Here is a 12,320-nt window from a genome sequence, read left to right as displayed (position 1 = left end):
ACTCTCTTACCACTTTTCATTTCCAGCATGGAGATAAAAAAGGACTAGCTAGTGAGATAACAGGAAAACCAAAAGCTAGTGTGCCCTAGAAGCCAAATGAAGAAAGGTTCAAGAAGAAAACAGGTATATGTGCTAAGTGCCGGGGAGATAGCCCTCACGTAGTCTACTTTCTAGTAAGAAGATCCAGGCATCAAAAAAACAATAAAATGAAATATTTAGTATGTCAAATGGTGAAAAGTGCTTTGGAGAAAAATAAAGCAAGACAAGGGAGAAAAGGGAGATGATTGGGTGATAATCTGTATAGAGTGTTAGGGAAGGTCTCACTGATAAGGCATGTTCAAGCAGAAGACCTGAGGTTAAAAGGAAGCCTGACTTGTCAGTTCCAGACAAGACTGTTTTGGGAAAAACAAAGGTCCTAAACTTGTTTGGCCTCTCCAAGAGCACTGTGGCTGGAGTTGAGCCCTGAGGAAAACATCAGTAGGAGATGCGGTCAGAGATAGTAGGAGCTGAATCATGAAGGGTGTCATATGCCACTGTATGGACATTGGTCATTGAGGAATGAGGGGGGTTCTCTCCATTGGAAGACTGAGCAGAAGAGTAAAATAATGGTTCTGCTATTATGTCGAGAACAAGAGCCAGAGAGACCCATTAGGGTAGTAGAATAACACAGATGTGACTGACGGTAACTTCCAACCAGGGTGATAGCAGTGGAATATTTGAAAAGTGGTTAGATTCCAGATATATGTTAACAGTAGACTCACTAGTATTTGTTGATGGATTGATGGTGGGGTGTAAAGAAAAGAAAGGGGTCTATAAGTTGTTTCTCAACTTTTTAGCATTAGTGAATGGGAGAATCAAGTTACAATTTACTGACATGTGAAAGATTGTGGAAGGAGCAGTTTGGGGCAGATGGCATGATCAGGGGTTTGAAATGCGAATTAGATACCCAAGTAGATAGGTTAAGCTGTCAGTTGAATTTACAAATTTGGAGTGCAGGGGAGAGGCCTGGGCACTAAATTTGGGATTTGTCCACCAGTGATGTACTCAGTCTTGGAGCTGAAAGAGATCACAGGTGGAGATGGGTGTTGCTTCAGAAGAGGACTGAGTCTGTGGCCATTCTAACACTTAGTGGTTGCAACAATAAGGAAGAAAGAACCATCTAGTGTTGACTGACAATAGAGCCTTGGATTTAGCAACATGGAGCTCTTTGGTGTCCTCTAAGAAAAATAGTCTCACTGGAGTGGTGGGGGTGAGTTCAAAATAAATTGCAAGAAGAAAAGTTGGAGACAATGAGTGTTACTATTTCTTTCAAGCAGTTATGCTGTGAAGGGCAGCAAGGAATGGGGCAATAGCCAGAGGGAATGTGGCTACTGAAAAGGTATTTTTAAAGGTAAGAGATACTGAAGCATATCTTGAATGCATCATCCTAATGGATCCAATAAAAAAGGGGGAAGTTGACAATGCTAGAGGGAGAGGAAAGACCTGCTCTACCATATCCTTGAGTAAGCAAGAGTTGCAGGCCTCCAGAGCACAGGTAGACAGGTTGGCCTTTGGTAAAATCGTTGACAGCTAATTCTCCAGTAGTAACAGAAGAGAGGGTAGAGTGTATAGATATAAATGCATACACTAAGTGGTGGGAGCTTGTGGAAGTTATCTTTGCTTATAGTTCTCAGAAAATAGGAAGCAAAATTATCACCTGACAAGTGAAGGTAAGGGAACATTTATTGGAGGATCGAAGAGAGAGGTTAAGTTATGAAACTATTTCCTAGGAAAGTAGAGAATATAGGGACTAGAAATTAAAATTATGTACTGCTTAACATGGGGATACCCTCTGAGAAAAGCATTGTTAGGCAATTGCATCATTGTGTGCCCAGCATAGAGCACACTTACACTAAACTAGATGCTATAGCCCACTATACATCTAGGCTATATGGTATAGCCTTTTTTCCTAGACTGCAAGTGTGCACAGCCTGTTACTGTACAAAGTAACATGAGATTAAATCAAACATAAAAGAAAATGATGCAATCAAGTTGCGTGGTAAAGGCGAGATGTATGAGGCCACTGCCTATGTAACATGGATAATGTTTTACAGCAAACTTTTTTTTTAGTAGAAAGAGTACTCTTAAATAATGATAAAAAAGTACAGTAAAGCAAACACATAACCCGGTAACATAGTTTATCACTGTCAAGTGTTATGTACTCTACATAATTGTATGTGCTATATATTTATATGGCCGGCAGCGCAGTAGGTTTGTTTCATCAGCATCACCACAAACACATAAGTAATGCTTTGTGCTAGGATGTTACAACAGCTATGATGTAACTAGGAGATAGAAATTTTTCAGCTCCATTATAAATCTTACGGGACTACCATTCATTTCATATGTCTATGATGTCCAAAACGTCATAATGTGGTGCACGACATACAGTTGGATTGTTGGACATTAAGGGTCTGCTCTGTTATTTGGCATTAATTTCAAGAGAGGCCAGTTAGCATGTTTGTGTATTTTCCTCCAGCCTGCTTTGTCAGGCAAGCACAGGCATAGGCAGCGTTGGCAGAGAGAGATTTAACCACAGTTGCTCTTTACCAGGTGAATAGGTCTAAGAAAGTGCAGGCCAAGAGTAGAGGGTTATGTAGGCAGTGATAACAATTTGCCGTGGAATCTAAACTGGGTAAAGGAGAAAAGACACCACATGAGGTGGATGAGAGTTTCCAATTAGGTGAAGATTTACAGTACTAGAGGGAATGAGTGGGAAAGAAACAACGTTATGGCTGAAAACAGAATGCTTAAAATTGTCATAGATGCCATTATGGTAAACTAAAAGTCAGAGTGTAGCCAAGAGAGTATACAACTGAGGTAGGTTATAAGACATGATTGTGGATTAAGAAGTCAGGAGACTGAGAGGCCAGGATATTGAAAGGATGATCTAGTGGCTATTGAAATCTCCGGATTTATGAAAGAAGTGATATCCTGATGAGTAATAATGAGCTCATTCATATTCAAATAGTGAGAGTGAATGACCTGGATGCAGATATGCGGTGGTCTGTAGACAGTTGCAGCCAGGAATAGTGAGTATTACAGTCTGATAAAATTAAATCAACAGCTGTTTTGTCCTTGATGGAGAAATTGGAACTGAATTTATTTTTCCACGACTAAAAGCAAAAAATAAAATAAAAATATATGAAACAGTGGTTTTCAGACATTGGACAACAGGCAGAGCAGTACAGTGATTCCTATGATTGCTTTGGCTTACTACCTGGAGAGAATTTCCAAGCGGCACTGAAGAGATGGTGAGCCCAAATAGAGCCCTGAAGTTTTCTTAAGTTGAGGAGACAACTGGAAATTCAAAGAGGTCCACATAGCTAGAATTCTTAGGGTAGACTACCAGATAGGGAAAAATCTTCACAGAGAGAAAGGTCTAGATCTACAGAGAGTTTCTCTTGAGTCTTCAGCTAAACACTGATCAGTGGGTACATGTAAGGAAACTACCCAAGTCTAGAGGAAAGACCACCAAAAAGGAGCAGGCAGAACAATTCCCAGAGTTGTTCCCTTTTACAAGGCTGAGAATAGTTCACTTTCCTATCAGCCAGAATAGAGAAATCTCATAACACATACATAGGAGGTTGGGCTGAATACTTAGAAGGGCGTTGCTTCAGTATTAAAGGTAGATGATCCCGAGACTAAAGGATGTTCGGGTTCCATGTAGTAAAGCTTAAAATACTCCTTGAGAAGATCAAAGGTAACTTAGCTGTATCACAGAACATTGTTTAAATATATTTAAAGGAGAAAAAAAATATATATATATATATCTATCTCCATCATCAAACAAGGTAAAATTCAGAGTGCCTGATATCCAAATCAGAAATTACCATGCTTGCAAAGAAGCAGGAAAATTCAATTCATAAAGAGGAGAAAAAGCAATCAATAGAAACAGACCCATAAATGTCACAGATGATAGAATTAGTAGACACGGACACCAAAACAACTAGTCTAAATATGCTGTGTATGTTCAAGAAGGTAGAAAAATTCAAGGAGAGGCACAGAAAAAAAGACCGTTAAACTTCTAGAGATGAAAATGTAATCTGTGTCTAATGTGAAAAAAATATATTGGACAGAATTTAATAGCAGATTAGATGTTTCAGAAGAAAGGTAAATGATTACTTTCAGTTTTCTTCGAGCTCAGAAGCCCGTTGAAAACCAACCATTTAGCCATCTTCCCTTTGCCAAAAAAAGAGACAGGTCTGAAAAAAGTTTGCATGAAGCAGTTTGTCTACTCACTGTGAAATGGTATCAAAGAGGTGTTGAGTTTGGGAGACACTGGAAGAAGCATTGCCGCCTCTGCCGTATACTCAATATAGTTACCTGTGTGATGCGGCAGCTTGCAAACTGGAAGACTGTATTAGTTTAGTATTGAGTTGGCCAAAAAAGTGTTTAGTTTTTTCCGTAAAATAAAAGACAGATTTTTCATTTTCACCAATAATTTTATTGATTTGGATATGTCGAGTGTGTCACCTATCTCCTGCTATTGCCTTTTGGTGGGTAGGGGCCAGGGGTGCTGCTAAACTTACCTTCCAATGCATAAGACAGCCCCACAGCAAAGAATTATTTGGCCAAAATGACAGTAGTACCAACAAACTTCGCAAACCACTTGTGACACGCTCAATCAGTCATAGCACCTTCTGCACACACTGTACAAATCTTGTTTTACATTTCAGTTGTGTTTTTACTTTTTTTGAAATAATAAAGCATAATACCCTGAAAACGTTGTGTATTTTCTTCCATCTTCAATATTAAATGGCTGCACAAAACTTTATCAATTTTAATGTTTTTTTCAGTGCACAATGATATGACAGCTCTCACAGTACAATCTGACAAAATTGTTTCAAATGAGGTTAAAGACAACTAAGCACTACTAGAGCCATTGTACAGAAAAAACTAACCAAACTTTTTGGCCAACCAATAGTAACAGCAGTACAGCTTTCTAATAGCAGGAAGATATGGTCCCATTGTATTACTCTGCCATAGTTAGATTGTTGTGTCTATTTTCAGTTACATTATTTTTATATTTTTTACCCTCATATCCATGTGACCAGACAGTGGCACACATTTTCAAAATAATTGATTGTATTGGGATACAAAGAGGAAAGCTATCTAACCCACGTTATCTTCTGCTTTTTTAAAAAAGATCTTTCTGTAAGTTGAAAGCCATCTGATAAATCAAGAAAAACAAAAAGAAAGACCATTATTATGTTAATAATCAAAGGATTCTAAAGATCACCTCCTGTGACCCTATAACAAGCATTAGCTTATCCTGATTATAATAGAAAATGCATGATTGGCCAATTATTTTTGGAGAAAATTTAAAGCAATAATGTATCATATTAAAAGACATTATAGGGGAAGTTGAGAGTTTTTTTCAGCTAGCATTTAAAAATTAGAAATTTTATATTAGAGGTATAAAACCAAAATACCTGGTTCTTTAAAATTATTTTCTATATTTTTAGCGTAACATATGAATAAAACATTCTAGCCATTTATTTTTTTAAAAAACAGAGCTGATGGAACTTACTCCTCTATCCTTGATATTCTCACATTTTCTATTGAAGTTAGAATAATTTCATTTTCCTCATGTAGAGGTCTTTTTTCCATGTTGGGAGTTATAGAGAAAACTATAATATTAGGATATAATGTCAGTATGATTGAGTAAACACATCTTTGTTCTTAATGTTAACATTGGACTGACTTGAAGAGAAAAATAGAAAATAATCCAGATGTTTTTGTTTCCTTTCAGGTCTTCGGATAACTGTGCTGCTTACATCCTTCCTTATGGTTTTGGGTACTGGACTAAGATGCATACCTATATCAGACTTAATGCTTAAAAGAAGGTAACTCCTATAAATAACTTAGTTTTTCCCCACATTTTTTCTTTTGTTATGAGTATATTATATATGTTTGCTTATAAACTTCTAGTGAACAGTTCTATTTTTAAAACAATCAATAGAGTCATATTTATAGTAGCATTTATTTTTTCCCCTATGTAATGATTAATTCAGTGGACATTTATTAGTTGCCATATGGAAGATACTCTACTAGTATGTAATAAAAAAAGAAAAACATGTTCTTGCTATCCAGGTGCTATAATAACCACAGGAAAATAATAGTGTAACATAAGGAAGAAGAATGTAGTTAATGCCATAGAAGAGGTATAAAATTGCCCTGAGAGACTGAGAAAAGTTTTGGATGAGATATGCGAAAGAAGAGTTCATGAAGGAGGTGATAATTAAACCAGGCATTGAAGCATGAGTAGAATTGCGATGACTATAGTTAGGGGAAGGATATTTAGGGACAGAGGAACAGCAGGGACAAAGTCATTGAGGCAGGTGAGCATAGGTCTCTTCCAAGATGGGTAAGTAATTTCATTTCTGCAATGGGAGTCCATGGATTACTCTCAGCGGGTGCAAGGTACAAGATTTTAAAATTTTGTTTTCCTTTTGGTTATAATAAGAATTATTTTACCAGTAATAATCTGTAACTAAAAGACATTTTTATATACCCTAAACATCAATTTCTTAAATTAGTGTTTCTCAAATAGGGGTCTTTAGATGTGACCTTGAAAGCCATTGAGATATATTTTCCCTTTAAAAGGGACCCGTAAAGCACTCAAGTTTGGAAGATACTTGTCCATAGCATAATTTGTAAGAATGGGATATGAAGAGATGAGATGAGAAAAGGTTATCCAGATTATGAAGGGTCTTGATGCTATCCTATAGAATTGTAGTTTCCTCACTAGAAATTTATGAGCCACTTAGGTTCTTCATCAGAACAGCAGTAGGATCAGACCTATGTTAGGTAAACTATTGATTATAGTTACATAGGATTACTTACGGAGACTGCTTGTATGAGACCAGGAAAAATGCAGTAAGAGTCCAAGCTGGAGTCATTCTTTTGTTTGCCTGTTTGTTTGTGTTTGTTTGTTTATTAGTTCATTTATTCAGCAAAATTAACTAAGCTCCTACTATGTGTCCTGGGCATTGGGAATATAGCAGAGAACACAAGAGATAAATCCCTGCTTCGTGGAGTATTCATTCCAGTTGGGGAGGCTGGCAATGAACTAGGTAAACAAGTAAAATACATAGTATGTGCTATGGAGGAAAAAAATCAAATAGGACAGAAAGATTTGATATGTGAGGGGAAGGATGGTAAAATTTCAGAAAGAATGGTTGTTAAAACCTCATTTGGGAGGATTACTTTTTTGGATTAAAAACCTGAAGGAATGATTCATTATCCAGAGGACAAGAATTCCAAACAGAAAAATAGCAAGTGTAAAGGGTGGGAAGGGAAGAGCCCGGCTTGACAGGGAGGCATGGGCTGAGCTGACCAAGAGACTTTAGGCGAATGGTGGTAGGAAATGTGACCAGAGCAGTAATGCATGGGGGTGGGAGTACGGGCTAGGAAGCCACTGGGATTTTTGAGCCAAGGAGAACCATAGTCACAGTCTGCTTTATAGAATGAAGCTGGAGGTCAAGGGCGGGAGTAAGGAGACCAGTTAGGAAACCAGTGCAATAAACTAGGTGAGACATATGGTAGCTTGGGCCACAGTGGTAGCAGTGGAGGTGGTGAAAAGTGGTCAGATTCTGATGTTTTGAAGCATTTGCTGATGGATTAGTTAAGGGGAATAAGAGAAAGGATAGAGTCTGGAATGACTTCCTGCCATTGGAAGTTGTGGGAATGAAAAGGATAGCACAGATGAGAAAGAGAACGTGAGAGAAAGAAATTGAAGGCAAGGTGATTGAGGTTTCACCTAAGGGACCCAGGAGGAGAAAGGAGTGAATTTTAAAGACAAGATGTTGTCTTTCATTGGGAACAGAATTTTTCAATTTCAAAATAAATGCTTTTTATTTTCAAATTTTTCAAAATAAGTTATCTTTCTAGAAACTGTAAGCTATACAAGCTTCATATTTTCTTTTTTTTTAGATTTTATTTATTTACTTATAGAGAGAGGGGAAGGGAGTGAGAAAGGGAGTGAAACATCTATATGAGAGAGAAACATCAGTCGATAGCCCCCAACCAGGGACCTGGCCTGCGATGCAGGTCTGTGCCCTGACCGGGAATGGAACTGGCGACCTTCAGCTTTGTGGGACAATGCCCAACCTACTAAGCCACGCTGGTTAGGTCCAAGTGTTTCATATTTCAAAGGGAAGACAGCAAAAATCATTTGAGTTCCTATGGAAAGCTAGTCTTATTTCTTATCCGTCTATGTGAGGTTTTAACAGATGAGTTTCATTGTTGTGATAGAGATGCTCTTAAATTTTTCAAGCATCTGTTTTTTTCTAAGCCTCCACAGCTTTTAAGTACAAATTTCAATATAAACTTAAATTCAACAATGCATTCTTTAAAAATGCCTAATAATATTTCTGTTAGCTTTTTTTCTGTTTGGGGCCATCCATACTATTACTTCTGTTTAGTCTTATGTTCTTTCCGGATATAAAATTCCAGGAATAATAAAAAGTTGACTCTGAAGGTGGAGAAGGCGGTATGAAAAAAGAAATAGAGCTCATAAAGAAATGTAAGCAAAGAAGGAAAGAGAAGTAAAATAAAGAGTCCTGAGAGATTGAATTGTTTGTGAAGAAAGGATAGAAATTGAAAGGATATAAAGAATGGAGGAATATTATTCCCTTGAAATGAGATTTCATTTTATGTGTATGCAGTATTTCTTTTATATATACAGCTGTTAAAATGAAACTGCTACAATTGGAATATGTATTTTTGACAATAGATTCAATAGATCACCACTTTCAAGCTTCAGTCTCCATCTGACGCTCAGCGCAAAGCGATAAAGACCATTAGTGTGCATTTGTCCAGCACTGAAACAGCACTTAGCAGTCTGTTTTTTGTGGCGCTGTTTCACTTGGAGCTTTTTGAACTTTTGACCTACCCTTCTGGAATAGTGCCCCTGCACCTCTGGCTTCCTGTTTCTTAGCTTCTGTAAGTTTCAAGAATAGTGGCTTTCTGACAAGCCCTTTCCTCAATCAAAACTAGTCTTAACAGCCTTTCAAATGGTGTTCTACCTCTGCATATCTTACTTTATGTACATAGTATCGATGAAAATTCAGGAAAAATTATTTTGCCACTTTTCTTAACATAGTAATAGATAAATAAGGAACTTAGAATAGTGAACTATAAAACATTTCTTCTTTTATGATCAGGAACAAATCATTCCAAAAGAAATTATAGGTGGTGTTGCTCAATACTCTGAAATGTGATATTGCTTACCCAGTAAACAATTTAAAGACTTCTATAAGGTGAAATTAAATAGTAAGTTATATCTGTTTTTTAATCATACACGCATCCAGTGATTCCTCTAACACATTATCTTTCAATTCAGTGTAATTTTCATTAATATTAACAATAGATAACATTTACTAACATGTGTTAGATAGTTAAGTAGTATGGATCTAGTAAACATAGATTTTCTAGAAATAAACTCCATTGTGAAATGTTTTGTGACTGGTAAAATTACATTTAAAATGATCATATCAGAAAAAATAATTTGTTTAATATATGGTTTTGTGACAGCTGCTTGTCTATCTAGAAAAAAATTGAAGAACCTTAAATTTCTGCCTTATCACTTAAGTAAATTTCAGTTGGAAAGAAGATTTAAATATAAAAATGGACCATAAACGTGTTAGAAAACAAGACTCTTTTTAATAACCTTAGAATGGAGAAGGCTTTCCAGTTACAACACAAATCCCAAAAGCTATAAAGAAAGGTTTGATACATTTGAATACATAAAAATTTAGGATATTTGCATGGCTAAATATACTATAAAACAAAGTAAAAAGACAAGTTAAAAAATGGAAATGTTTTCAACTTGAATGTTTTCAATAAGAAACATAGCAACTCAGTAGGAAAATGGATGATAGATAGGAGCAAGTAATTGAAATTGAAATACAAATGACATAAATTTAAGAAGATGCTCAACTTTCCAGCATAATTAAGAAATGAAAATTAAAACAGCAATTAAATATTTGTTTATTAGCAAAGATGAAAAAGTATAATGTGCTATGTTGCTGAAGTATAGGGAAAAACAGGCCCCTCTGATATCAGGGTGACTAGTTTAGGGCACCCTATTTGGAGGGCATTTTGACAGTATTTATCAGATTGAATATGTACATGTCCTGTAACCCAGTATTTGCACTTCCAGAAAATTAGCTCACATATAAAGCTCTACCAGTTTGCAGGGACAACCATGTTTGTGAAGCTTTGCTTGTAATAATATGAGATTGGATACAACGCTCTGTCTTCAATAGAGGAGTGGTTATGGTGACATATAGTGGAATAGTATACAGCCATGAAAAGGAAATAAAGTTTTGTAAGTGCTGATATGGGATATTCTCTAAAATATATACTTTAGAGTTTTATAAAAAGGCAAAATTTACTTATTATGTAACATTATGTTACTTATTATATAACATAATATGTTACATTGTATATTACTTATTATGTAACATTAATATCTTCCTACATAGAAAAAAGTGGGACGGATATGCATGCCATTGTTTAGCAAGAACTGTTTCTGAAAGAAAACATTACCATTATTTGTTTTTGGGGAACTAGAAGTCTAGAAGGAAAGGAGATTTACTTTATATTTTATACTCTTTCCTACTCTTGAGAATATTTTTACTGTGTGCATATATTACCTTTTGACAGAGAACACCAGTTAAGTGAAATAATTAGAGCTTTAATAATAATAGGAAGAAAGGCAAGGAATACAAGATACATATACTTGTATATGTAAATTTCCCTAGTACAAAAATATAAACATTTTGATGCAAAAATGGACAATTGGTAGATTTAAGAACTAAGATTCTTCTCTGTAAATACATAAGATTCATATTCACCTACATCAGTATTTTTGGGAAGTATGGTCCATGTACTACCTGCTTATTACAAATACAGATCCTTGGGCCTCACTCCAGTCCTATTCAGTCAGTCTCTTGAATGAATCCCAGAATCAACAATTTGAACAAGTTCCTCAAAGGAGAAAACCCACAGTCTTATCCAGTTATTGCATCTAACTGAAAATCCAGAATTTCTGGGTTCTATTGCATCTTCTTGGCCCTCTGGGAATAATTCCTTTCATTGTTCTTTGCAGCTTTGGCTATGTCCTCTGGAAGGTTTTTTTTTGGGTCCGGTATTCTCAGTGGCCACGACTGTGAATGTTGAGGGAAATGCTCTTTGTGAGGGCTATGCAGCTTTTGCATTTCACTTTCTGCCTGGTGCTGATTTGGGGGGCCTAGGATTGCTTTAGGGATCAGCAATCTTAAACTTTTCTAGAAGTGTTTGTAAGGTTTGCCCTCTAGAAAGGAAAATAACCAGCTGACACCTTGATTTTAGGCCAATGAGGCCCATGTGGCACTATTTATTTATAGAACTGTAATATAATAAATTTGTATTGTTGTAAAGCTACTAAGTTTGCAGTACTTCATTATGAGAGCAATGGAAAATTAGTACACCAAGTTACGTACGTACGTACGTACGTGTGTGTGTGTGTGTGTGTGTGTGTGTGTGTGTGTAAGTGATAGTGCTGGTGAGGCAGGTCCTGTCAACCACCACTGATGGAAATGAAAATTACTACAAACCCTTTTGAAAAACAATTTGAGAGTAGGTTTCATGAGGTCTAAATGTTCATGCCTTTGTTTCATTGACCTTAAATAATTTGGAAATTGGCAAATGCTTGTATACAAAGAGGTCACAACAGCATTATCAGTATTAGCAAATAAGTAGCAAACATTAGAAAAATGCTTAAATGGGTTTTTATACTTCTACGTAATAGACTGTCATGGAGCCATTAACAATTATGATTATAAATTATAAAAAATCTTTAATGAAATGCTAAAATGATTATGACAGACTGTAAAGTTAAAAAGATTTAGTGCATAAAACTGTATATTCTGTATGATATCTGTGGTTACATATGCTTATGTATTGATTGAGAGATTCACTGGAAAAAATACTGAAAGAAAAATGACTAAAACAACCAAAATATTCATAGTGGTTGTCTGAGTTATTTAATTGAATTATTGAATGTATTCATTTTTTCTTTTCTGTGCACTTCTGTGCTATGAGAATATATACTTTTTCTTTTGTGTTTTTTTTATATGCACTTTTAAACTAAGTACAAAATAAAAGTTAGGAGACAAGAAAAAAGTTATGAAATAAATTGGGAGGAGGCAGACATCTCAGATCTGTTTATTTTTCCTCTGTACCTTGTCGAGAGATTGTTGCATTGGCCTTAATAAAAACCCTGTGAGGTA

The 12,320-nt window shown here is 35.9% G+C and overlaps 1 protein-coding gene across 1 annotated transcript in view; it reads left to right on the top strand.

The window, feature by feature from the left end:
* SLC49A4 (solute carrier family 49 member 4) overlaps positions 1 to 12,320 on the top strand; it is a 75,689-nt gene that overhangs the window by 2,645 nt on the left and 60,724 nt on the right. The window contains exon 2 of the mRNA XM_054575210.1: positions 5,795 to 5,888. Within this exon, the coding sequence (XP_054431185.1) occupies positions 5,795 to 5,888 (94 nt within the window). The remainder of the gene's footprint in view (positions 1 to 5,794; positions 5,889 to 12,320) is intronic.

Source organism: Pteronotus mesoamericanus, unplaced genomic scaffold (genome assembly GCF_021234165.1).
Source record: "Pteronotus mesoamericanus isolate MK-2021 breed Mesoamerican mustached bat unplaced genomic scaffold, CSHL_Meso_final contig_27, whole genome shotgun sequence".
NCBI lineage: Eukaryota > Metazoa > Chordata > Mammalia > Chiroptera > Mormoopidae > Pteronotus > Pteronotus mesoamericanus.
This window is presented reverse-complemented; position numbering and strand designations above follow the sequence as displayed.